Source organism: Helianthus annuus, chromosome 2 (genome assembly GCF_002127325.2).
Source record: "Helianthus annuus cultivar XRQ/B chromosome 2, HanXRQr2.0-SUNRISE, whole genome shotgun sequence".
NCBI classification, from domain to species: Eukaryota; Viridiplantae; Streptophyta; class Magnoliopsida; order Asterales; family Asteraceae; genus Helianthus; species Helianthus annuus.
The window spans coordinates 164,975,485-165,000,682 of NC_035434.2; the positions used below are offsets into that span (position 1 = coordinate 164,975,485).

A 25,198-nucleotide genomic window follows, 5' to 3' on the forward strand; every position below is an offset into this window, starting at 1 on the left:
TTAAGTACTAATGTTGGAAAAAGTGTGCTTTTGTCTTCCTTTTGTATTTTCAGGGTTAAAAGAGCTTAAATAAACAAAAGAAGCAAAAATGCAGCCAAATCCAACATAAATACAAAGAAAAGAAAGAAACGTGGCATGCCCGACTCCTCGACAACATCTCCCAAAGCAAAAACAAGAAGAAAGCTGAGCATGGGGCTGTGCCCAGCTGAGCATGGGGCTGTGCCCAGCTGAACACGGGGCTGTGTCCAGCGGACACGGGGCGTGTCCAGCTCAACACGGGGCCGTGCTCAGCGAGCACGAGGCAGTGTCCAGAATGGTCAGCCCTGGCACAAAAGACAAAGTGGTAGAAGCTTCTATTGCCCACCACGGGGCCGTGCCCAGCGGACACGGGGGCGTGGTCAGAGTGCTGCAGGTGCATTTATTGTAATTGCGAATTACAATTAATGAAGAGAGAGAGTGTCAGACGGGCACGGGGCCGTGTCCAGCGGACACGGGCCGTGCCCAGGCTTCTGTTCAGCCTATAAATAAGAGTGCTTGGAGCCATTTCAACTCATCCCTTGGCACACCACCTCTCTCACACCTCATCCACCACCCACCACCACCATAACACCATCATCCACCACCATCATCCATTGTCCATCGTAGAGTGTGTGAGTCGTCTCGGGATCCAAGATTGATCGTAAGAGTTCTTGACAATCAAGGCCATGTTTGCCTAAGTCTCTTACATCACTTGGTGAAGACAAGTGTTTAGTATAATACTTTTTATTTTTAATCTTTTGCACTTTTTATTTGGTTTTGTATTAATGACTTTAATAACTAGTTACTTATGTTGAAGGTGATCTTTCCTTATCGTTTGTCCGTGGTGTCTTGGCAATTTTACTGTCTATATAAAATAAAAGATTTTCACCATTCATATCTCCACGGTCTATATGGAGGTATGTTGGCTACCTGGTCGGGGGTTAAGGGAACGGTTTGGTAAGGGTCTTGCCCTTGTTCAGCGTTTAGAGGTCCTGCTTGGGACCTGGGTCAAATTTAGTAGGATCTCCTTCAATGCCCATAGGTATTGGATGGCGGGGATCCAAACTCTTTGACCCCCTCATAAGTTAACTACTATTAATACTATAACCCGGCTATTTAGGACTGTATCCCTGCTGACTCAGACTACTTAGCCGAGGGTAACGCCACCGCCAAAAGCGGGGCCTACCACAATTTGCATTAATAACTTAATTCATTATCTTTCAATAATCCGACCCTTTAGGATTGTATCCTTGCTGACTCAAACTACTGGGTTGAGGGTAACGTCGCCATCAAAAGAGGGGCCTACTACAATAACTAAGATAATCTCTTAAACAAGTGCAAAAGTGCGAAAATAATCAAAGGTTATACTAATACACGTGTCGGATCCAAGTGATTCATCTTGTCTATCTGTTTTTATTTTATTTTTATTTTCAGCATTTAGTTAGTTTTTATTTTCTTAGTTTAAAACATTTTTTCTCACTTTTTGATTTGATTAGACGTTGAGGATAAACCGGTATTAAAAGCTCTTGTGTCCTTGGACGACCTCGGTATCTTACCAACACTATACTACGTCCACGATGGGTGCACTTGCCCATATGTGTGTTTAGTGTTAGTGAATATCGTGTTTTATAAATTTAAAACTTGGCTAAAAGTGTAAAAAGGGGCTTAAATACTCATCAAAAATATAACACACTTCACGCACATCAAGTTTTTGGCGCCGTTGCCGGGGACACAAGGATTTTAAGAAAGCTTAAAATCGACGGCCTAATCAGTTTTTCAAAACCTTTTCAAAACGCGCGCATTTTTTTTCTGCATTTTAGTTTAGTTTTGCATTTACAGTAGCCTGAACACGCCCCCGTGCTGCATATTTTTAGTTAGATACCCAGATACAGAGTCTGAACACGGGGCCGTGCTCGCTGAACACGCCCCCGTGCTCAACGTGACCAGTAAATTTAATTAAAACGCCCAGATACAGACCCTGAACACGGGGCCGTGTTCACTCAACACGGGGCCGTGTCCAGCTTCTGTTTCCGTCTTATTTTTGTTTTCTGATCCCGAGGCTCAGTTGTGGTCTGTTGAGTGATTCTTATGGATCAATACTCAAGAGGCTACAACTACACCTATGATGAGGATGATTATAGGGGTAATTATTGCATTAATTGTCGTAACACACGCTCGGTTCAATATAATAACTCATATCAACCATCCAATTCATACAACCATTATGAGGAGCCCAGGTACGAGCCATCAACTTCATACACATCCTATGAAGACCAAAGGTATGAACCTCCTCCCTCATACTCATATTTTGATGAACCAAGGTATGAGCCTTCATACTCATACTTTGAAGATTCAAGATATGAGCCACCACCTTCATATTCCTATTATGAGGAACCATGGCGTGAACAACCCACCTCATATGGGTACTATGAAGAACAAAGTTTCGACCCTTATCCATCATATACTTACAATGAAGAACAATGGTGTGAACCATCTACTTCATATGAGTATTATGAGGAACTAAGGATCGAACAACCGGATTCAGGCTTTGAGGATCCAAATTCTTTTCTCTCACCGAAGTAACTAATAGGATATTGGAACACATTAAAACTATCGAACGTTATATAAAAGAATCTCGCGCAATGGAAGAGGAATCCCGCGCAAGAGAAGAGTTAAAAAATGATAATAACGTAGAGGTAGTTGAAAGTGTAAAAATGGAAGAACAAGAAAGTGAAAAACCGACACATGAGTTAAACAATGAAAAAAGTGAGTCCGATAATGTTAAAATTCATGAAGAGTCTAATTTTGAAGAAATTACTCTCTTGTCACCCACTTTCGAAAATCATTGTTTAATAACCCCCCATGCCAAGTTTTTAAAAGAGTTAAACACTAGTGCTAAAATCAAAGAATTAGTAAGTGTTAAGTTAACTAATGATCAAACTTCGCTAATAAGAAGACCCTTTTGAAATTAACATTACACCGGTTCCATGTTTCTTTCAAAATTCATTTATTAGTAATGTCACCATTGATAAAGATCTTTGTGTTAACTTAATGCCTAACTACATTTTTGAAAAGTTAAGTATTAGTGATTTCGCTCCACTTCAAATACCCATTTTTCTATCCGATCGAAAGTAATGAAATCAATCGGTGTAGTTGAGGATTTCTTGGTTCAAACAAATCAAATGGTTATTCCAACCGACTTTGTCATCCTCGATGACGCTCCTCTAGTCTTGGGAAAACCTTTTGTAAAAACTCATGACGCTTTGAAAAACCGGAAGTTTAATAATCTACCTCTTCAATTAGGGGCATTCAAAAGGAGCATAGATCTTGAGCGCTCAATGAAATATCCTTTTGGCAATAATGACCCCCTAATTGAAGATGAGCCTGAACCACCCGATAAGGAGGGTCTAGCCAAGGACCCTTATAAACGTGGCGCACCACGGAGGCATTCCGCGGAACTATCCTTAGTTTTAGATTAGTTTAACTTTTATGCTTTCTAGTTTAGTTTTAATTTGCAGGAATAAAACACACTCGGGATGGTGAAGGATACTAAGGGAAGCTTGAACCCAACACCCCATGCACAAAAACAGAGCCTCTCGACAATTTTTCTTCATTACTGCAAGTTCAGCACGGGGCCGTGCTCAGCCAACACGCCCCCGTGCCCAAAAATCTGCAGAAATGCCCAGTTCAGGTACCTGGACACGGGGCCGTGCTCACTGAACACGCCCCCGTGCCCAGCCTTCTGTTTACTTTTGGTACTGGCAGTCTGGACATGGGGCCGTGTTCAGCCAACACCACCCCGTGTTCAGCTACCCAGTACCATAAAATCTTGTTTTTAACCCACTTTTACACATTTTAATCAACCGAAAAACTTATTTTTGGGACACATTGAGGACAATGTGTAATTTAAGTGTGGGGGGGGTGCTAAAACCTTGAATTTTGCAAGTCCTAATAACAAGCCTTACACAAAACTCTATTGGAACCGCTAATCACCCCAAATTTTTTCAAAAACTTTTCATTTTTTTTACTTGTCTTGGTTTAATTTGGGAATAACAAGTTCTAAAAAGGTTATATTTTTATAAATTTACAACCGATAGCGTCGTGATAAAAAGAACCAAATAAGAAGATTATGAAACGGCATGACAATCTTAGTTAAAATTTGATTATATATACTTGATCACATAAAAACCCATTCCCACAAAAGTGAGTTTTGAGCCTTTATTGAGCATACAAATATACATCTTTAAACTAAATGCTCATTTTTCGTTTCTTGTGTGAATAGCCGCTTGGTTCTTACGACTCTAGAACTTGCCACGACGATACATTCCCGGTCCTTACCAACTTAAACCCGAGTAAGTAAATGATGGAGGCATTAGGACTAACCCCTTTTTATTTCTACACCATTAATTTTCCTTTTTTTTACCACCTACCCAAAAATCCCCCTAGTTAACCCCTTTGAGCCTAAACCTTTTCGTTTCTTTCCCCAAAACAAACACCCTTTACCCACCAAAACCTTTTTCATTTTAAACCCTTTATTTTAGTAACAAAGCTCGGTTTTCTTGTGAGACAAAAAAAAAAAAAAAAAAGAGATGAAGTTAGCAATAAACAAACAAGCTCATCAAAAGAAACCTTGTTTGAAAAATGCTTCATTAGAATAAAAAAAAAGTGAAAAAAAAAGAAGAAAAAAGAAAAAAAAAAAAACAAAGTGTTTTACGAAAACCGACGCTTTTTACGCTTTTCGCCCTTTTACTAACCACTAACCCAACCACCCACCTTTAGCCCAAGCCTAACCTTTCACCCAAAAAGTCGTCTTGATATTTACAAAGGTATAAAGTTAAAAAGGAGGAGGATTGATTGCTTGGCAAGCTTATGGTAGGAATAAGTTCCATGCCGCTCTCGAGTGATTCACTAAAAATACACCTTCGGCCGAGTGTTGAGTGATCCCCCGTGAGGTATGTGAACTTGTATATAAATGAAATTTTAAAAAGGCATGTTATGCCCAAATAAGTAATTTCTCTTATGAAACGTTCTAAATAAATCACAAAGAGGATTGTAAATAGTATAAAAATAAAACCCAATAAAGATCTTGGATTCCCGACACTCAAGACAAGCCCAAAACCTTCTCTTCTACCCATTCCATTTGGGAGTGTAAGCCACATATTAAAGAGTTTTGCTTGAGGACAAGCAAAGATTCAAGTGTGGGGGTATTTGATGTGAGTAAAATGCAACATATAAATTACATCAAATGAGGCATAAAACTAACCCTTTTTAAGTACTAATGTTGGAAAAAGTGTGCTTTTGTCTTCCTTTTGTATTTTCAGGGTTAAAAGAGCTTAAATAAACAAAAGAAGCAAAAATGCAGCCAAATCCAACATAAATACAAAGAAAAGGAAGAAACGTGGCATGCCCGACTCCTCGACAACATCTCCCAAAGCAAAAACAAGAAGAAAGCTGAGCATGGGGCTGTGCCCAGCTGAGCATGGGGCTGTGCCCAGCTGAACACGGGGCTGTGTCCAGCGGACACGGGGCGTGTCCAGCTCAACACGGGGCCGTGCTCAGCGAGCACGGGGCAGTGTCCAGGATGGTCAGCCCTGGCACAAAAGACAAAGTGGTAGAAGCTTCTATTGCCCACCACGGGGCCGTGCCCAGCGGACACGGGGGCGTGGTCAGAGTGCTGCAGGTGCATTTATTGTAATTGCGAATTACAATTAATGAAGAGAGAGAGTGTCAGACGGGCACGGGGCCGTGTCCAGCGGACACGGGGCCGTGCCCAGGCTTCTGTTCAGCCTATAAATAGGAGTGCTTGGAGCCATTTCAACTCATCCCTTGGCACACCACCTCTCTCACACCTCATCCACCACCCACCACCACCATAACACCATCATCCACCACCATCATCCATTGTCCATCGTAGAGTGTGTGAGTCGTCTCGGGATCCAAGATTGATCGTAAGAGTTCTTGACAATCAAGGCCATGTTTGCCTAAGTCTCTTACATCACTTGGTGAAGACAAGTGTTTAGTATAATACTTTTTATTTTTAATCTTTTGCACTTTTTATTTGGTTTTGTATTAATGACTTTAATAACTAGTTACTTATGTTGAAGGTGATCTTTCCTTATCGTTTGTCCGTGGTGTCTTGGCATATTTTACTGTCTATATAAAATAAAAGATTTTCACCATTCATATCTCCACGGTCTATATGGAGGTATGTTGGCTACCTGGTCGGGGGTTAAGGGAACGGTTTGGTAAGGGTCTTGCCCTTGTTCAGCGTTTAGAGGTCCTGCTTGGGACCTGGGTCAATTTAGTAGGATCTCCTTCAATGCCCATAGGTATTGGATGGCGGGGATCCAAACTCTTTGACCCCCTCATAAGTTAACTACTATTAATACTATAACCCGGCTATTTAGGACTGTATCCCTGCTGACTCAGACTACTTAGCCGAGGGTAACGCCACCGCCAAAAGCGGGGCCTACCACAATTTGCATTAATAACTTAATTCATTATCTTTCAATAATCCGACCCTTTAGGATTGTATCCTTGCTGACTCAAACTACTGGGTTGAGGGTAACGTCGCCTTCAAAAGAGGGGCCTACTACAATAACTAAGATAATCTCTTAAACAAGTGCAAAAGTGCGAAAATAATCAAAGGTTATACTAATACACGTGTCGGATCCAAGTGATTCATCTTGTCTATCTGTTTTTATTTTATTTTATTTTCAGCATTTAGTTAGTTTTTATTTTTCTTAGTTTAAAACATTTTTTCTCACTTTTTGATTTGATTAGACGTTGAGGATAAACCGGTATTAAAAGCTCTTGTGTCCTTGGACGACCTCGGTATCTTACCAACACTATACTACGTCCACGATGGGTGCACTTGCCCATATGTGTGTTTAGTGTTAGTGAATATCGTGTTTTATAAATTTAAAACTTGGCTAAAAGTGTAAAAAGGGGCTTAAATACTCATCAAAAATATAACACACTTCACGCACATCAAGTTTTTGGCGCCGTTGCCGGGGACACAAGGATTTTAAGAAAGCTTAAAATCGACGGCCTAATCAGTTTTTCAAAACCTTTTCAAAACGCGCGCATTTTTTTCTGCATTTTAGTTTAGTTTTGCATTTACAGTAGCCTGAACACGGGGCCGTGCTCGCTGAACACGCCCCCGTGCTGCATATTTTTAGTTAGATACCCAGATACAGAGTCTGAACACGGGGCCGTGCTCGCTGAACACGCCCCCGTGCTCAACGTGACCAGTAAATTTAATTAAAACGCCCAGATACAGACCCTGAACACGGGGCCGTGTTCACTCAACACGGGGCCGTGTCCAGCTTCTGTTTCCGTCTTATTTTTGTTTTCTGATCCCGAGGCTCAGTTGTGGTCTGTTGAGTGATTCTTATGGATCAATACTCAAGAGGCTACAACTACACCTATGATGAGGATGATTATAGGGGTAATTATTGCACTAATTGTCGTAACACACGCTCGGTTCAATATAATAACTCATATCAACCATCCAATTCATACAACCATTATGAGGAGCCCAGGTACGAGCCATCAACTTCATACACATCCTATGAAGACCAAAGGTATGAACCTCCTCCCTCATACTCATATTTTGATGAACCAAGGTATGAGCCTTCATACTCATACTTTGAAGATTCAAGATATGAGCCACCACCTTCATATTCCTATTATGAGGAACCATGGCGTGAACAACCCACCTCATATGGGTACTATGAAGAACAAAGTTTCGACCCTTATCCATCATATACTTACAATGAAGAACAATGGTGTGAACCATCTACTTCATATGAGAATTATGAGGAACTAAGGATCGAACAACCGGATTCAGGCTTTGAGGATCCAAATTCTTTTCATCTCACCGAAGTAACTAATAGGATATTGGAACAACTTAAAACTATCGAACGTTATATAAAAGAATCTCGCGCAATGGAAGAGGAATCCCGCGCAAGAGAAGAGTTAAAAAATGATAATAACGTAGAGGTAGTTGAAAGTGTAAAAATGGAAGAACAAGAAAGTGAAAAACCGACACATGAGTTAAACAATGAAAAAAGTGAGTCCGATAATGTTAAAATTCATGAAGAGTCTAATTTTGAAGAAATTACTCTCTTGTCACCCACTTTCGAAAATCATTGTTTAATAACCCCTCATGCCAAGTTTTTAAAAGAGTTAAACACTAGTGCTAAAATCAAAGAATTAGTAAGTGTTAAGTTAACTAATGATCAAACCTCGCTAATAAAAGAAGACCCTTTTGAAATTAACATTACACCGGTTCCATGTTTCTTTCAAAATTCATTTATTAGTAATGTCACCATTGATAAAGATCTTTGTGTTAACTTAATGCCTAACTACATTTTTGAAAAGTTAAGTATTAGTGATTTCGCTCCACTTCAAATACCCATTTTTCTATCCGATCGGAAAGTAATAAAATCAATCGGTGTAGTTGAGGATTTCTTGGTTCAAACAAATCAAATGGTTATTCCAACCGACTTTGTCATCCTCGATGACGCTCCTCTAGTCTTGGGAAAACCTTTTGTAAAAACTCATGACGCTTTGAAAAACCGGAAGTTTAATAATCTACCTCTTCAATCAGGGGCATTCAAAAGGAGCATAGATCTTGAGCGCTCAATGAAATATCCTTTTGGCAATAATGACCCCCTAATTGAAGATGAGCCTGAACCACCCGATAAGGAGGGTCTAGCCAAGGACCCTTATAAACGTGGCGCACCACGGAGGCATTCCGCGGAACTATCCTTAGTTTTAGATTAGTTTAACTTTTATGCTTTCTAGTTTAGTTTTAATTTGCAGGAATAAAACACACTCGGGATGGTGAAGGATACTAAGGGAAGCTTGAACCAACACCCCATGCGCAAAAACAGAGCCTCTCGACAATTTTTCTTCATTACTGCAAGTTCAGCACGGGGCCGTGCTCACCCAACACGCCCCCGTGCCCAAAAATCTGCAGAAATGCCCAGTTCAGGTACCTGGACACGGGGCCGTGCTCACTGAACACGCCCCCGTGCCCAGCCTTCTGTTTACTTTTGGTACTGGCAGTCTGGACATGGGGCCGTGTTCAGCCAACACCACCCCGTGTTCAGCTACCCAGTACCATAAAATCTTGTTTTTAACCCACTTTTACACATTTTAATCAACCGAAAAAGTTATTTTTGGGACACATTGAGGACAATGTGTAATTTAAGTGTGGGGGGGGGGTGCTAAAACCTTGAATTTTGCAAGTCCTAATAACAAGCCTTACACAAAACTCTATTGGAACCGCTAATCACCCCAAATTTTTTCAAAAACTTTTCATTTTTTCTACTTGTCTTGGTTTAATTTGGGAATAACAAGTTCTAAAAAGGTTATATTTTTATAAATTTACAACCGATAGCGTCGTGATAAAAAGAACCAAATAAGAAGATTATGAAACGGCATGACAATCTTAGTTAAAATTTGATTATATATACTTGATCACATAAAAACCCATTCCCACAAAAGTGAGTTTTGAGCCTTTATTGAGCATACAAATATACATCTTTAAACTAAATGCTCATTTTTCGTTTCTTGTGTGAATAGCCACTTGGTTCTTACGACTCTAGAACTTGCCACGACGATACATTCCCGGTCCTTACCAACTTAAACCCGAGTAAGTAAATGATGGAGGCATTAGGACTAACCCCTTTTTATTTCTACACCATTAATTTTCCTTTTTTTTACCACCTACCCAAAAATCCCCCTAGTTAACCCCTTTGAGCCTAAACCTTTTCGTTTCTTTCCCCAAAACAAACACCCTTTACCCACCAAAACCTTTTTCATTTTAAACCCTTTATTTTAGTAACAAAGCTCGGTTTTCTTGTGACACAAAAAAAAAAAAAAAAAAAGAGATGAAGTTAGCAATAAACAAACAAGCTCATCAAAAGAAACCTTGTTTGAAAAATGCTTCATTAGAATTAAAAAAAAAGTGAAAAAAAAAGAAGAAAAAAGAAAAAAAAGAAAAACAAAGTGTTTTACGAAAACCGACGCTTTTTACGCTTTTCGCCCTTTTACTAACCACTAACCCAACCACCCACCTTTAGCCCAAGCCTAACCCTTCACCCAAAAAGTCGTCTTGATATTTACAAAGGTATAAAGTTAAAAAGGAGGAGGATTGATTGCTTGGCAAGCTTATGGTAGGAATAAGTTCCATGCCGCTCTCGAGTGATTCACTAAAAATACACCTTCGGCCGAGTGTTGAGTGATCCCCCGTGAGGTATGTGAACTTGTATATAAATGAAATTTTAAAAAGGCATGTTATGCCCAAATAAGTAATTTCTCTTATGAAACGTTCTAAATAAATCACAACGAATAGGATTGTAAATAGTATAAAAATAAAACCCAATAAAGATCTTGGATTCCCGACACTCAAGACAAGCCCAAAAACCTTCTCTTCTACCCATTCCATTTGGGAGTGTAAGCCACATATTAAAGAGTTTTGCTTGAGGACAAGCAAAGATTCAAGTGTGGGGGTATTTGATGTGAGTAAAATGCAACATATAAATTACATCAAATGAGCCATAAAACTAACCCTTTTTAAGTACTAATGTTGGAAAAAGTGTGCTTTTGTCTTCCTTTTGTATTTTCAGGGTTAAAAGAGCTTAAATAAACAAAAGAAGCAAAAATGCAGCCAAATCCAACATAAATACAAAGAAAAGGAAGAAACGTGGCATGCCCGACTCCTCGACAACATCTCCCAAAGCAAAAACAAGAAGAAAGCTGAGCATGGGGCTGTGCTCAGCTGAGCATGGGGCTGTGCCCAGCTGAACACGGGGCTGTGTCCAGCGGACACGGGGCGTGTCCAGCTCAACACGGGGCCGTGCTCAGCGAGCACGGGGCAGTGTCCAGAATGGTCAGCCCTGGCACAAAAGACAAAGTGGTAGAAGCTTCTATTGCCCACCACGGGGCCGTGCCCAGCGGACACGGTGCCCAGCGGACACGGGGGCGTGGTCAGAGTGCTGCAGGTGCATTTATTGTAATTGCGAATTACAATTAATGAAGAGAGAGAGTGTCAGACGGGCACGGGGCCGTGTCCAGCGGACACGGGGCCGTGCCCAGGCTTCTGTTCAGCCTATAAATAAGAGTGCTTAGAGCCATTTCAACTCATCCCTTGGCACACCACCTCTCTCACACCTCATCCACCACCCACCACCACCATAACACCATCATCCACCACCATCATCCATTGTCCATCGTAGAGTGTGTGAGTCGTCTCGGGATCCAAGATTGATCGTAAGAGTTCTTGACAATCAAGGCCATGTTTGCCTAAGTCTCTTACATCACTTGGTGAAGACAAGTGTTTAGTATAATACTTTTTATTTTTAATCTTTTGCACTTTTTATTTGGTTTTGTATTAATGACTTTAATAACTAGTTACTTATGTTGAAGGTGATCTTTCCTTATCGTTTGTCCGTGGTGTCTTGGCATTATTTTACTGTCTATATAAAATAAAAGATTTTCACCATTCATATCTCCACGGTCTATATGGAGGTATGTTGGCTACCTGGTCGGGGGTTAAGGGAACGGTTTGGTAAGGGTCTTGCCCTTGTTCAGCGTTTAGAGGTCCTGCTTGGGACCTGGGTCAAATTTAGTAGGATCTCCTTCAATGCCCATAGGTATTGGATGGCGGGGATCCAAACTCTTTGACCCCCTCATAAGTTAACTACTATTAATACTATAACCCGGCTATTTAGGACTGTATCCCTGCTGACTCAGACTACTTAGCCGAGGGTAACGCCACCGCCAAAAGCGGGGCCTACCACAATTTGCATTAATAACTTAATTCATTATCTTTCAATAATCCGACCCTTTAGGATTGTATCCTTGCTGACTCAAACTACTGGGTTGAGGGTAACGTCGCCTTCAAAAGAGGGGCCTACTACAATAACTAAGATAATCTCTTAAACAAGTGCAAAAGTGCGAAAATAATCAAAGGTTATACTAATACACGTGTCGGATCCAAGTGATTCATCTTGTCTATCTGTTTTTATTTTATTTTATTTTCAGCATTTAGTTAGTTTTTATTTTTCTTAGTTTAAAACATTTTTTCTCACTTTTTGATTTGATTAGACGTTGAGGATAAACCGGTATTAAAAGCTCTTGTGTCCTTGGACGACCTCGGTATCTTACCAACACTATACTACGTCCACGATGGGTGCACTTGCCCATATGTGTGTTTAGTGTTAGTGAATATCGTGTTTTATAAATTTAAAACTTGGCTAAAAGTGTAAAAAGGGGCTTAAATACTCATAAAAAATATAACACACTTCACGCACATCAAGTTTTTGGCGCCGTTGCCGGGGACACAAGGATTTTAAGAAAGCTTAAAATCGACGGCCTAATCAGTTTTTCAAAACCTTTTCAAAACGCGCGCATTTTTTTCTGCATTTTAGTTTAGTTTTGCATTTACAGTAGCCTGAACACGGGGCCGTGCTCGCTGAACACGCCCCCGTGCTGCATATTTTTAGTTAGATACCCAGATACAGAGTCTGAACACGGGGCCGTGCTCGCTGAACACGCCCCCGTGCTCAACGTGACCAGTAAATTTAATTAAAACGCCCAGATACAGACCCTGAACACGGGGCCGTGTTCACTCAACACGGGGCCGTGTCCAGCTTCTGTTTCCGTCTTATTTTTGTTTTCTGATCCCGAGGCTCAGTTGTGGTCTGTTGAGTGATTCTTATGGATCAATACTCAAGAGGCTACAACTACACCTATGATGAGGATGATTATAGGGGTAATTATTGCACTAATTGTCGTAACACACGCTCGGTTCAATATAATAACTCATATCAACCATCCAATTCATACAACCATTATGAGGAGCCCAGGTACGAGCCATCAACTTCATACACATCCTATGAAGACCAAAGGTATGAACCTCCTCCCTCATACTCATATTTTGATGAACCAAGGTATGAGCCTTCATACTCATACTTTGAAGATTCAAGATATGAGCCACCACCTTCATATTCCTATTATGAGGAACCATGGCGTGAACAACCCACCTCATATGGGTACTATGAAGAACAAAGTTTCGACCCTTATCCATCATATACTTACAATGAAGAACAATGGTGTGAACCATCTACTTCATATGAGAATTATGAGGAACTAAGGATCGAACAACCGGATTCAGGCTTTGAGGATCCAAATTCTTTTCATCTCACCGAAGTAACTAATAGGATATTGGAACAACTTAAAACTATCGAACGTTATATAAAAGAATCTCGCGCAATGGAAGAGGAATCCCGCGCAAGAGAAGAGTTAAAAAATGATAATAACGTAGAGGTAGTTGAAAGTGTAAAAATGGAAGAACAAGAAAGTGAAAAACCGACACATGAGTTAAACAATGAAAAAAGTGAGTCCGATAATGTTAAAATTCATGAAGAGTCTAATTTTGAAGAAATTACTCTCTTGTCACCCACTTTCGAAAATCATTGTTTAATAACCCCTCATGCCAAGTTTTTAAAAGAGTTAAACACTAGTGCTAAAATCAAAGAATTAGTAAGTGTTAAGTTAACTAATGATCAAACTTCGCTAATAAAAGAAGACCCTTTTGAAATTAACATTACACCGGTTCCATGTTTCTTTCAAAATTCATTTATTAGTAATGTCACCATTGATAAAGATCTTTGTGTTAACTTAATGCCTAACTACATTTTTGAAAAGTTAAGTATTAGTGATTTCGCTCCACTTCAAATACCCATTTTTCTATCCGATCGGAAAGTAATAAAATCAATCGGTGTAGTTGAGGATTTCTTGGTTCAAACAAATCAAATGGTTATTCCAACCGACTTTGTCATCCTCGATGACGCTCCTCTAGTCTTGGGAAAACCTTTTGTAAAAACTCATGACGCTTTGAAAAACCGGAAGTTTAATAATCTACCTCTTCAATCAGGGGCATTCAAAAGGAGCATAGATCTTGAGCGCTCAATGAAATATCCTTTTGGCAATAATGACCCCCTAATTGAAGATGAGCCTGAACCACCCGATAAGGAGGGTCTAGCCAAGGACCCTTATAAACGTGGCGCACCACGGAGGCATTCCGCGGAACTATCCTTAGTTTTAGATTAGTTTAACTTTTATGCTTTCTAGTTTAGTTTTAATTTGCAGGAATAAAACACACTCGGGATGGTGAAGGATACTAAGGGAAGCTTGAACCAACACCCCATGCGCAAAAACAGAGCCTCTCGACAATTTTTCTTCATTACTGCAAGTTCAGCACGGGGCCGTGCTCACCCAACACGCGCCCGTGCCCAAAAATCTGCAGAAATGCCCAGTTCAGGTACCTGGACACGGGGCCGTGCTCACTGAACACGCCCCCGTGCCCAGCCTTCTGTTTACTTTTGGTACTGGCAGTCTGGACATGGGGCCGTGTTCAGCCAACACCACCCCGTGTTCAGCTACCCAGTACCATAAAATCTTGTTTTTAACCCACTTTTACACATTTTAATCAACCGAAAAAGTTATTTTTGGGACACATTGAGGACAATGTGTAATTTAAGTGTGGGGGGGTGCTAAAACCTTGAATTTTGCAAGTCCTAATAACAAGCCTTACACAAAACTCTATTGGAACCGCTAATCACCCCAATTTTTTCAAAAACTTTTCATTTTTTCTACTTGTCTTGGTTTAATTTGGGAATAACAAGTTCTAAAAAGGTTATATTTTTATAAATTTACAACCGATAGCGTCGTGATAAAAAGAACCAAATAAGAAGATTATGAAACGGCATGACAATCTTAGTTAAAATTTGATTATATATACTTGATCACATAAAAACCCATTCCCACAAAAGTGAGTTTTGAGCCTTTATTGAGCATACAAATATACATCTTTAAACTAAATGCTCATTTTTCGTTTCTTGTGTGAATAGCCACTTGGTTCTTACGACTCTAGAACTTGCCACGACGATACATTCCCGGTCCTTACCAACTTAAACCCGAGTAAGTAAATGATGGAGGCATTAGGACTAACCCCTTTTTATTTCTACACCATTAATTTTCCTTTTTTTTACCACCTACCCAAAAATCCCCCTAGTTAACCCCTTTGAGCCTAAACCTTTTCGTTTCTTTCCCCAAAACAAACACCCTTTACCCACCAAAACCTTTTTCATTTTAAACCCTTTATTTTAGTAACAAAGCTCGGTTTTCTTGTGACACAAAAAAAAAAAAAAAAAAAAGAGATGAAGTTAGCAATAAACAAACAAGCTCATCAAAAGAAACCTTGTTTGAAAATGCTTCATTAGAATAAAAAAAAAGTGAAAAAAAAAGAAGAAAAAAGAAAAAAAAAAAGAAAAAACAAAGTGTTTTACGAAAACCGACGCTTTTTACGCTTTTCGCCCTTTTACTAACCACTAACCCAACCACCCACCTTTAGCCCAAGCCTAACCCTTCACCCAAAAAGTCGTCTTGATATTTACAAAGGTATAAAGTTAAAAAGGAGGAGGATTGATTGCTTGGCAAGCTTATGGTAGGAATAAGTTCCATGCCGCTCTCGAGTGATTCACTAAAAATACACCTTCGGCCGAGTGTTGAGTGATCCCCCGTGAGGTATGTGAACTTGTATATAAATGAAATTTTAAAAAGGCATGTTATGCCCAAATAAGTAATTTCTCTTATGAAACGTTTTAAATAAATCACAACGAATAGGATTGTAAATAGTATAAAAATAAAACCCAATAAAGATCTTGGATTCCCGACACTCAAGACAAGCCCAAAAACCTTCTCTTCTACCCATTCCATTTGGGAGTGTAAGCCACATATTAAAGAGTTTTGCTTGAGGACAAGCAAAGATTCAAGTGTGGGGGTATTTGATGTGAGTAAAATGCAACATATAAATTACATCAAATGAGGCATAAAACTAACCCTTTTTAAGTACTAATGTTGGAAAAAGTGTGCTTTTGTCTTCCTTTTGTATTTTCAGGGTTAAAAGAGCTTAAATAAACAAAAGAAGCAAAAATGCAGCCAAATCCAACATAAATACAAAGAAAAGGAAGAAACGTGGCATGCCCGACTCCTCGACAACATCTCCCAAAGCAAAAACAAGAAGAAAGCTGAGCATGGGGCTGTGCTCAGCTGAGCATGGGGCTGTGCCCAGCTGAACACGGGGCTGTGTCCAGCGGACACGGGGCGTGTCCAGCTCAACACGGGGCCGTGCTCAGCGAGCACGGGGCAGTGTACAGAATGGTCAGCCCTGGCACAAAAGACAAAGTGGTAGAAGCTTCTATTGCCCACCACGGGGCCGTGCCCAGCGGACACGGGGGCGTGGTCAGAGTGCTGCAGGTGCATTTATTGTAATTGCGAATTACAATTAATGAAGAGAGAGAGTGTCAGACGGGCACGGGGCCGTGTCCAGCGGACACGGGGCCGTGCCCAGGCTTCTGTTCAGCCTATAAATAAGAGTGCTTGGAGCCATTTCAACTCATCCCTTGGCACACCACCTCTCTCACACCTCATCCACCACCCACCACCACCATAACACCATCATCCACCACCATCATCCATTGTCCATCGTAGAGTGTGTGAGTCGTCTCGGGATCCAAGATTGATCGTAAGAGTTCTTGACAATCAAGGCCATGTTTGCCTAAGTCTCTTACATCACTTGGTGAAGACAAGTGTTTAGTATAATACTTTTTATTTTTAATCTTTTGCACTTTTTATTTGGTTTTGTATTAATGACTTTAATAACTAGTTACTTATGTTGAAGGTGATCTTTCCTTATCGTTTGTCCGTGGTGTCTTGGCAATTTTACTGTCTATATAAAATAAAAGATTTTCACCATTCATATCTCCACGGTCTATATGGAGGTATGTTGGCTACCTGGTCGGGGGTTAAGGGAACGGTTTGGTAAGGGTCTTGCCCTTGTTCAGCGTTTAGAGGTCCTGCTTGGGACCTGGGTCAAATTTAGTAGGATCTCCTTCAATGCCCATAGGTATTGGATGGCGGGGATCCAAACTCTTTGACCCCCTCATAAGTTAACTACTATTAATACTATAACCCGGCTATTTAGGACTGTATCCCTGCTGACTCAGACTACTTAGCCGAGGGTAACGCCTCCGCCAAAAGCGGGGCCTACCACAATTTGCATTAATAACTTAATTCATTATCTTTCAATAATCCGACCCTTTAGGATTGTATCCTTCCTGACTCAAACTACTGGGTTGAGGGTAACGTCGCCTTCAAAAGAGGGGCCTACTACAATAACTAAGATAATCTCTTAAACAAGTGCAAAAGTGCGAAAATAATCAAAGGTTATACTAATACACGTGTCGGATCCAAGTGATTCATCTTGTCTATCTGTTTTTATTTTATTTTTATTTTCAGCATTTAGTTAGTTTTTATTTTTCTTAGTTTAAAACATTTTTCTCACTTTTTGATTTGATTAGACGTTGAGGATAAACCGGTATTAAAAGCTCTTGTGTCCTTGGACGACCTCGGTATCTTACCAACACTATACTACGTCCACGATGGGTGCACTTGCCCATATGTGTGTTTAGTGTTAGTGAATATCGTGTTTTATAAATTTAAAACTTGGCTAAAAGTGTAAAAAGGGGCTTAAATACTCATCAAAAATATAACACACTTCACGCACATTAAGTTTTTGGCGCCGTTGCCGGGGTATCAGGAGTTTAGTCATTGCTCAAATTTCTATATGAGGATAATATGGTAATGTCATGCGGGTCCATCATGTTGGTTCGATGGATAGCCATTTTTGGGCTTGGATCGGGTCGGATCCAAATTGACAATCCACCGGGTTATATAGAATTGGAACGTTATCGGTGGTCAACAGTCAAACCCAATTCAAAAAAACCCTAGTTTAAACCCTAGACATTAACCGCTATTTAAACCCCTCTTTCAAACACTTTATTCTCATTCCGCCTCTATTCCAATCTCTCAATTCAACACACACATCTCCTAATTTCTTCCAGCAGCAATGGAATTCTGGGGTCAGATTCCAATTCATTCTGTTGTTTTTGTATCTGTTTTTTATTTTATAATTATCTAATTTTAAAAAAATGTTTGTGTGTTTTAGGTGTTGAAGTTAAACCTAATGAAAGCCTTAAGGTTCCAGTTGAGGATCTTAAGCTTCTTCATATATCTCAGGTATCAATCAAGCCTTGATCTGATTCAAGTTATGCTATCTTTATTATTTAATAGATAGATTTTTATATATTATTTAACCCAATTTATTAATTAGGTTTCAGTATATTTATATGAAATGTTACTTCCTTTTAATGGTCTGATAAAATTTATGTGAATTTTGTAAGATTTTTTTTAATGAAAGGTTCAGTTTTGGTACTAATTTTTGTTCATATTCATATTCAAATTGATATTTGTTACTATAATATGTTTTTTTTTTCTTTTTTTTTTAATTTTTAAAAAGTTTGATAAAAAATATATGAATTTTGGGACTTTTGTTTGTTTAATTTTTAAGGGTTTGATTAAAATATATATATGAATTTTGGAACTTTTGTTTGTTTAATTTTTAAAGGTTTGATAAAAATATATATATGAATTTTGGGACTTTTGTTTGTTTAATTTTTAAGGGTTTGATAAAAATATATATGAATTTTGGGACATTTGTTTGTTTAATTTTTAAGAGTTTGATAAAAATATATATGAATTTTTGGACTTTTGCTTGTTTAATTTTTAAGGGTTTGATAAAAATATATATGAATTTTGGGACTTTTGTTTGTTTAATTTTTAAGGGTTTATAAAATATATATGAATTTTGGGACTTTTGTTTGTAAAGGTTGCATTGGGAGAGATGAAGAATGGGAAGAAGGTGGAGAACATCCCGGTGAGAGTTAGCATTAACGATAAGAAATACGTCGTCGGTACGCTCTCATCCGAGCGTGCACCTCAAATCGCGTTTGACTTGGTATTCGAGCAAGATTTGGAGCTCTCTCATGGGTGGAAAGATGGAAGTGTCTACTTTTGTGGATATCTTGGAGATAATCCAATTGAATATCCTTTGTGTTTTGATTATTTTGTTTGCATTTATCATATGATTCTTGGTTTGTTTGAATATCGATTGTCCGTTGATTATGTAACTTACGTTGTTGTTCCCTTGACCGCAATTTGTTTTCTGTTGATCTACGGGTGATGATGGTGGTTATGATTTTGGTGAGTCTTGTTTTATGTAGATTATTATGATTTATTACTTTTGTTATTTATCATGCTAAAGTTTGGATTATATATCGTGTGGTTTCAGAGTCATCGGACAAAGATGAAGAAGAAGCGTTGGACTTTAATGCTAATGGTATGGCTTTTAATTATTGTTTTTGTTATATTTCGAATTGTTGTGTGCTTGTAGATAGAGGTGTACAAATCGGTTTTTTTCACCCAAAACGAAAACCGGTTTTTTTATAACCGGGTTCGGTTACTAACCGGTTTTTCAAGTCCTAAACAATAACCGGTGTAACCGGTTAGGACCAGTTTTTAACCGGTTTTCCCCCAAAAAACCGGTTTTCCCCCAAAAAACCGTTTTTTTCTGGTTTTAACCGTTTTTTTAAACCGGTTTCGGTCATTAACCGGTTTTTCATATCAAGACTAGTAACCGGTCACAAACCGGCGGTTCGGTTATAAAACCGGTCTAGTTATAAAAAAACCGGCTAAAAACCGGTTTCGGTTTTTTTCCCGGTTAGTCGGGTTGCAAACGAACTAAACTTTGTTTGTTAAGAAATATATGTGTTTACAAACTGTTCATGAATACTTACTGAACGAGATTATATGTTTGTGTTTGTTTGTTAAGGAAATGAAGCTGTTCGTGTTCGTTTGTGTTTGTTTGTTAATTTCAGGCAACGAACAAAAACGAACGTTATTGAACATAAATGGAAACAATCAAACAAACAAACACAAACAAATGTTCATGAACATAATATATATAGACTTATTAAATATTATATTTGTCGCAACTTCGAAGTAATTAAATAAAATGTAAAAACTAATAACTAAAAACGCTAATGAACTATGGGACACAAACGAACACGTTACCGAACGACGAACGTTCATGAACATAAATGAATGAACACAGCCTATGTTCATGCTTGTTCATTTAACTAAACGAAAGAAATTTATTTTGTTTGTGTTCATTTGTTCAATAAACGAACGAACACAAATGAACTTCCCGCCAAACGGTTCACCAATTGTTTGCCGATCATTTGGTTCATTTGCAGCCCTAATGACAAGTATTTCCAACGTTTATGTTTAGGTGCTCTTGAAAAAAAACCAAAGGCCCCAGTGAAGAAAGCAACCGTACAAGAAGACTCTGAGGATGATTCTGAAGATGACTCCGAAGATGATTCTGATGATTCGATGGGTGAAGACGAGTCCGAAGAGGAAAAGGTAATTACTTTTCGAGTGTTGTCGTTATTCTCGATAAATTATTACCGTGTTTCACTTTCATGATGTAATGTTTTGATAGGATGTAAAGCCCGTTAAAAGACCTGCTGAATCCGCACCTAAGTCACCCGCTCCTGCTAAGAAAGGGAAACCAAACACTCCACAAAATGCAAAAACCAACACTCCTCAAAATGCAAAATCCAACACTCCTCAAAAATCAGGTTAAACATATTTACCATTCTTTTATTGAGTGAATTGCAAGTTTTGTCCTTTATCTTTAGGCCATTTTGCAAGTTTTGTCCTTTATGTTTAAATTTGACGAGTTTTGTCCTTTATGTTTGAAAATCAAGCACGTTTTACCCTTTGGGGCAAAACGTGCTTGATTTTTTAAACATAAAGGACAAAACGTGCTTGATTTTTAAACATAAAGGACAAAACGTGCTTGATTTTTAAACATAAAGGACAAAACGTGCTTGATTTTGAAGGCCCAAAGGGTAAAACGTGCTTGATTTTTAAACATAAAGGACAAAACTCGTCAAATTTAAACATAAAGGACAAAACTTGCAAAATGACCTAAAGATAAAGGACAAAACTTGCAATTCACTCATTCTTTATTGCTTAAAAAGTTGATCGTTTTTTTAACCGCATGATTATAAGTAGCGTAAATATTTGTTATTTGTAGGTGGAAAGAAAGGTGGTCAAGCAGCAACCCCACAAGCTAATTCAAAGCCCAGCTTTAAAAAGGGCAAGAAAGGCGGCAATCGATCATAGATACCGAGTGTAATAGTGTTGGTGTTTTGGGTATCCAAATTTTGATTTAAGTTTTCGTCTATTGAAGGTGTTGTATTTTTGGTTTAAGAAGATGAACCATTACATTGGTTTCTAGGGGAAGTTTTGTTGCATTGTAAACCGGTTGTTTTTGAGTAATGGAATGGAAATGGTTTAAATTATGTCTCTTAATGATTTCAAAGTTTTCATCTTTTCTGTTCAAGTATGGGTCCATGATGCTTTCCTGTTTTTATGGGTTAACTATTTTAGTTGTTTAATCTGGTTACAATGATGGGTAAAAACCAAAAACATTGAATATAGTTGTGTGTAGAAAACACTTGTGATTATGTGACTAATACTCAAAAACTAGGGTTGTTAGGGTGTAGAGGGGCTTGAGTTGGGGGCATTGCTCTACACGTGGCGAGTGTGGGATCCACAAGTTAATACTTAAAAACTAGGGGTATGGTGGGGCGTCGTTTAGCTGGGCGTGGCCAGCTATGTGGAATTTTAAAAAAACTACAAAGAAAATTATAAAAAAACCTACATTAAACCAGCTAACCACAGTCTATCACGTCACCTAGCCCCCTGACCTATGCCAGACAGAATCTCCACGCCAAACGGGCAACGCCAATCCGGAGTGGAACACCTGGCGTTGAAGGGCCAAAACGCCCACCCTCCAACGCCCACACCCGGCAGTCTTAGGAACCAACCAATCTATTTTCTCACACATGATATAAAAATATCTATTGTGAGAACTAAACAAATCAAAACCCGATCTTATTATGATTATTTCCATTGAGATAATTTAGATTATGAAAAATTTTATAGTAAAAAATGATATAGAAACTTAGCGGTTGTTTAAGTTCAAACAAAAAAAAATCAATCATAGAACAAGAAGAAAAACTTGGATTACTTGTATTTAACCTAAAAGAAATGATACCGAGTATAATAACATTGTAAGTTTAAAAAAAAAAAACAATTAGGGGGTTGGATCCAATTTACAGATCCATTAGAGTTTAAATGTTGCTCCCTTTTAGGTCAAGGGTTCGAGCTCCAAGGAAAGCGGATTTAGAAACTTGTAAAATAACAGTAATCTTTAATCATATGTTGGAACTACTTGATCATAAAATGTTGTATGTAAGAATCATCCTAATAGTATACAATTTTTAGAAATGTATTTAAAGTTTAGATGTTTTTGAAAGCAAAATCATGATGTCACTTTTGCTCAATTTCCATGATTGTTAATAAACCCTTTAATACTTTTCATTAAATGATGTTAATAAACATGCTAAAGTTGATGTATAATATAACAACTGAATCCTTCACTTATAAAACCAAAAAGTAAAAAAAAAAAATATAAAGATTTCTTCGATCCAAATGAACTAGCACAACAAATCTAATTGGATTACGAAGGTGTCGGAAAGGTGACCCATGAGGTTGAGGGTTCTAGTCCTATAGTGGACAAAAATGTGTAGATTTAGAGCATTATCACTGGGTGTGTTACAAACAAGCCAATAGGATATGGTGATATGCTACGAAGAAGTCGACTTTATGAGCCAACAGAACACTATGTCAAACATCTTCTAGAAAATGAACATGCTCGAGCCGTGCTTTGACTCGTGAAAAACCTTGAGACAGGCATGCCTCTCCCTAGCCAATTGGATATGTTACAAGTCTAGCTTGGTTTTGAAACTACCAGGCTTAAACCGATTTGAACACAAGTTGTAGTACTTCAAGTGAGCCTAGCTCGAGTATCATCAAACTCAACTCGATTAGACCCCTACATTTGTTTAACTGTTGATGATAGGTCGTATTGTAATGTGGGCGGCGAAAAATGGTCATATGGGTTGTACGAGGGTTAAATTAGCCAATCAAAGAAATGACTATATCACATATACCCTTGGCAGGTGCTGGTGCTGGTGTCGGCAAGTGGTGGTGAGGGTGGGAGTTCTCTCTAGAGAGAGAGAGTATAGAGGAAGAGTATATGTGTTTCAAAGAAAGATAATGTGTTTTAGATATATGTAATTCATTTTGTTTAGTTTATTAAAATAACTAAAATGGGTGTCTAAATAAATAAGTAAAAAGACCAATTTGTCCTTCACTTAACGGTTAAAATCAACTGTTTAGCCTCAAAGGACAAATCATGTAAGGACAAATCGTGTAAGATTTTGAAATATGAAGTACAAAACCCGTCAATTTTAAAGGCAAATGACACGATCTGAAATTTGATAAAAAGATAAAAGGGCAAAACTTGTAATTCACTCTTTAGATTGAAATAAAATTTTGGTTTTGAAGTTTGATTAAGGTAAAATGATTGAATGTATTTTTCATTTTGATATGTTATTAACCACTCTTCAAGTTTCGTTTAATTGTTATGAAATTTTTATTTGTTTAAACACAGTGGCGGACTTAAAAAATATTTATTGGGGTGCGAATGAGATGTTAAACCATATTTTCAAAGGGCGTGGTAGGGGTTTTTGATTAAAATACACATTAATTTTTTTACCAAGGGGTGTGACCGCCCACCTTAGCCAAAGGGTGGGTCCGCCATGTTTAAACAGTTCATAAAAATATTTAAAAAGTTATAAAACTTGGTTCCATTTACTGTTAGCCTTTTAGATTTAACTTAAAATAAAAAAAATATTCTGAAATATTAAAGTAATTATTAAAATAATTTACATAATATAAATTAGCAACATTGATGCATAAAAGTACCCCATAGAGTACCCCATGCCGCCTTTGAGAGGTTTTCATGTTTTTTTTTTTTTTTTGATATTACACTTTTGGTGATGTATAAAAAGAAAACTGACTGTTGAAAAAAACTCAAGAAAACCGTATCTAACATTTTTATTTTTTACTAAAAAAAAGGAATTTAACATACACATATTTGAACATTGTTATAAAAAATGTAAAAAGAGCCGACTAGTTTTTTTTTTTAAATGTTCAAAATCTGTATGTTATATTTTTTGGACATATATATTATGTAATATAAAATTTTTAACATTTTTTAAACAAAAACTAGTCGACATTTTTTTGTTTTTTTTTACAAAAATGTTTAAATATATGTATATTACATTCCTTATTTTTTTAAATAAAAATGTTACATATGGTTTTTACAAGAGTTTCTTGAGTTTTTTCAACTCAAGTGAGTTTTTTCAACTCAAGTGAGTTTTCATTTTATATTCCCTTTACACTTTTAACCAAAAATTACTTGATTTTGTACTTTTAAACCAAAAGTTTTCATCTTTTCTAATTAAACTCACAACTTTTTTACTTTCAATTTTGAACACCTACACTTTTCATATTTCGCATATTTTCGTTTTACGTTAACAAGACACGTGCGTGTAGTTCAAAGTGTTTACGTTTTGTTATACGTTTCGTTCTAAATTTTGCAAGTTAATATGACGCAACATGCATGTGTTGTTCAACATTTTTTACGTCGTCTATTTTTTTCTCGCTTAACAGGGGTGTCGCAACACGCGAGTCCTAAATCGAGTTAGTTATTATTAACTATGTTTTACGCTTTAGTCTAATTTCTCCGCATTAAGATGCCACAACTTCGGTGTTGGTGATCACTATGGTGTGGCATTGATGCTATTTGTCCCGATTTAACGCCCACCGCAACACAGGGGCTTACTTTTTGAAAAAAAAAAAATTATAACAATATAACAATTTTGTTAAATGTTTTTTCTTAATAATATAGAAACTTAAAACTAAAAACTAAAACACTGAGAACTGTTTTTTTTAGCTCTTAATAAGACTCCTAATGGTTCAAACCTCTTACTAGTTCAGTACTTGATGTTTCAGACTGTTTGTTTCACAAGCAGATGTCTAAATGATTCGGACATTTACCTCTAAATGGTTAAACATTATACTAAGTCTAAATAGTTAAGACTTTTTATTTGAATTGGTGATATTTGTCTCTAAACGGTTAAACATTATACTAGCGCTTAATAGTTCAGACTTCTTTATGGTTCAACACTAAATGGTTCAGACCTCTCTTACCGATTCAGAA

At 37.9% G+C, this 25,198-nt stretch overlaps 1 protein-coding gene across 1 annotated transcript; it reads left to right on the forward strand.

Moving 5' to 3' along the window:
- Positions 1 to 17,858: 17,858 nt before the first annotated feature.
- LOC110926876 (histone deacetylase HDT1) lies at positions 17,859 to 21,375 on the forward strand. The gene is made up of 8 exons (XM_022170521.2): positions 17,859 to 18,017; positions 18,104 to 18,174; positions 18,824 to 19,038; positions 19,172 to 19,197; positions 19,286 to 19,333; positions 20,285 to 20,418; positions 20,498 to 20,636; positions 21,098 to 21,375. The coding sequence occupies exons 1-8, from the start codon at positions 18,005 to 18,007 to the stop codon at positions 21,184 to 21,186; spliced, it is 735 nt and encodes a 244-aa protein (XP_022026213.1). The 5' UTR covers positions 17,859 to 18,004; the 3' UTR covers positions 21,187 to 21,375.
- Positions 21,376 to 25,198: the final 3,823 nt, after the last annotated feature.

Bases quoted from the DNA above. Each gene is read 5' to 3' on its own strand.
- LOC110926876 (XM_022170521.2), top strand. The intron at 19,198-19,285 runs GTGAGTCTTGTT...GTGTGGTTTCAG, and splicing joins TGATGGTGGTTATGATTTTG to AGTCATCGGACAAAGATGAA. The intron at 19,334-20,284 runs GTATGGCTTTTA...GTTTATGTTTAG, and splicing joins GTTGGACTTTAATGCTAATG to GTGCTCTTGAAAAAAAACCA.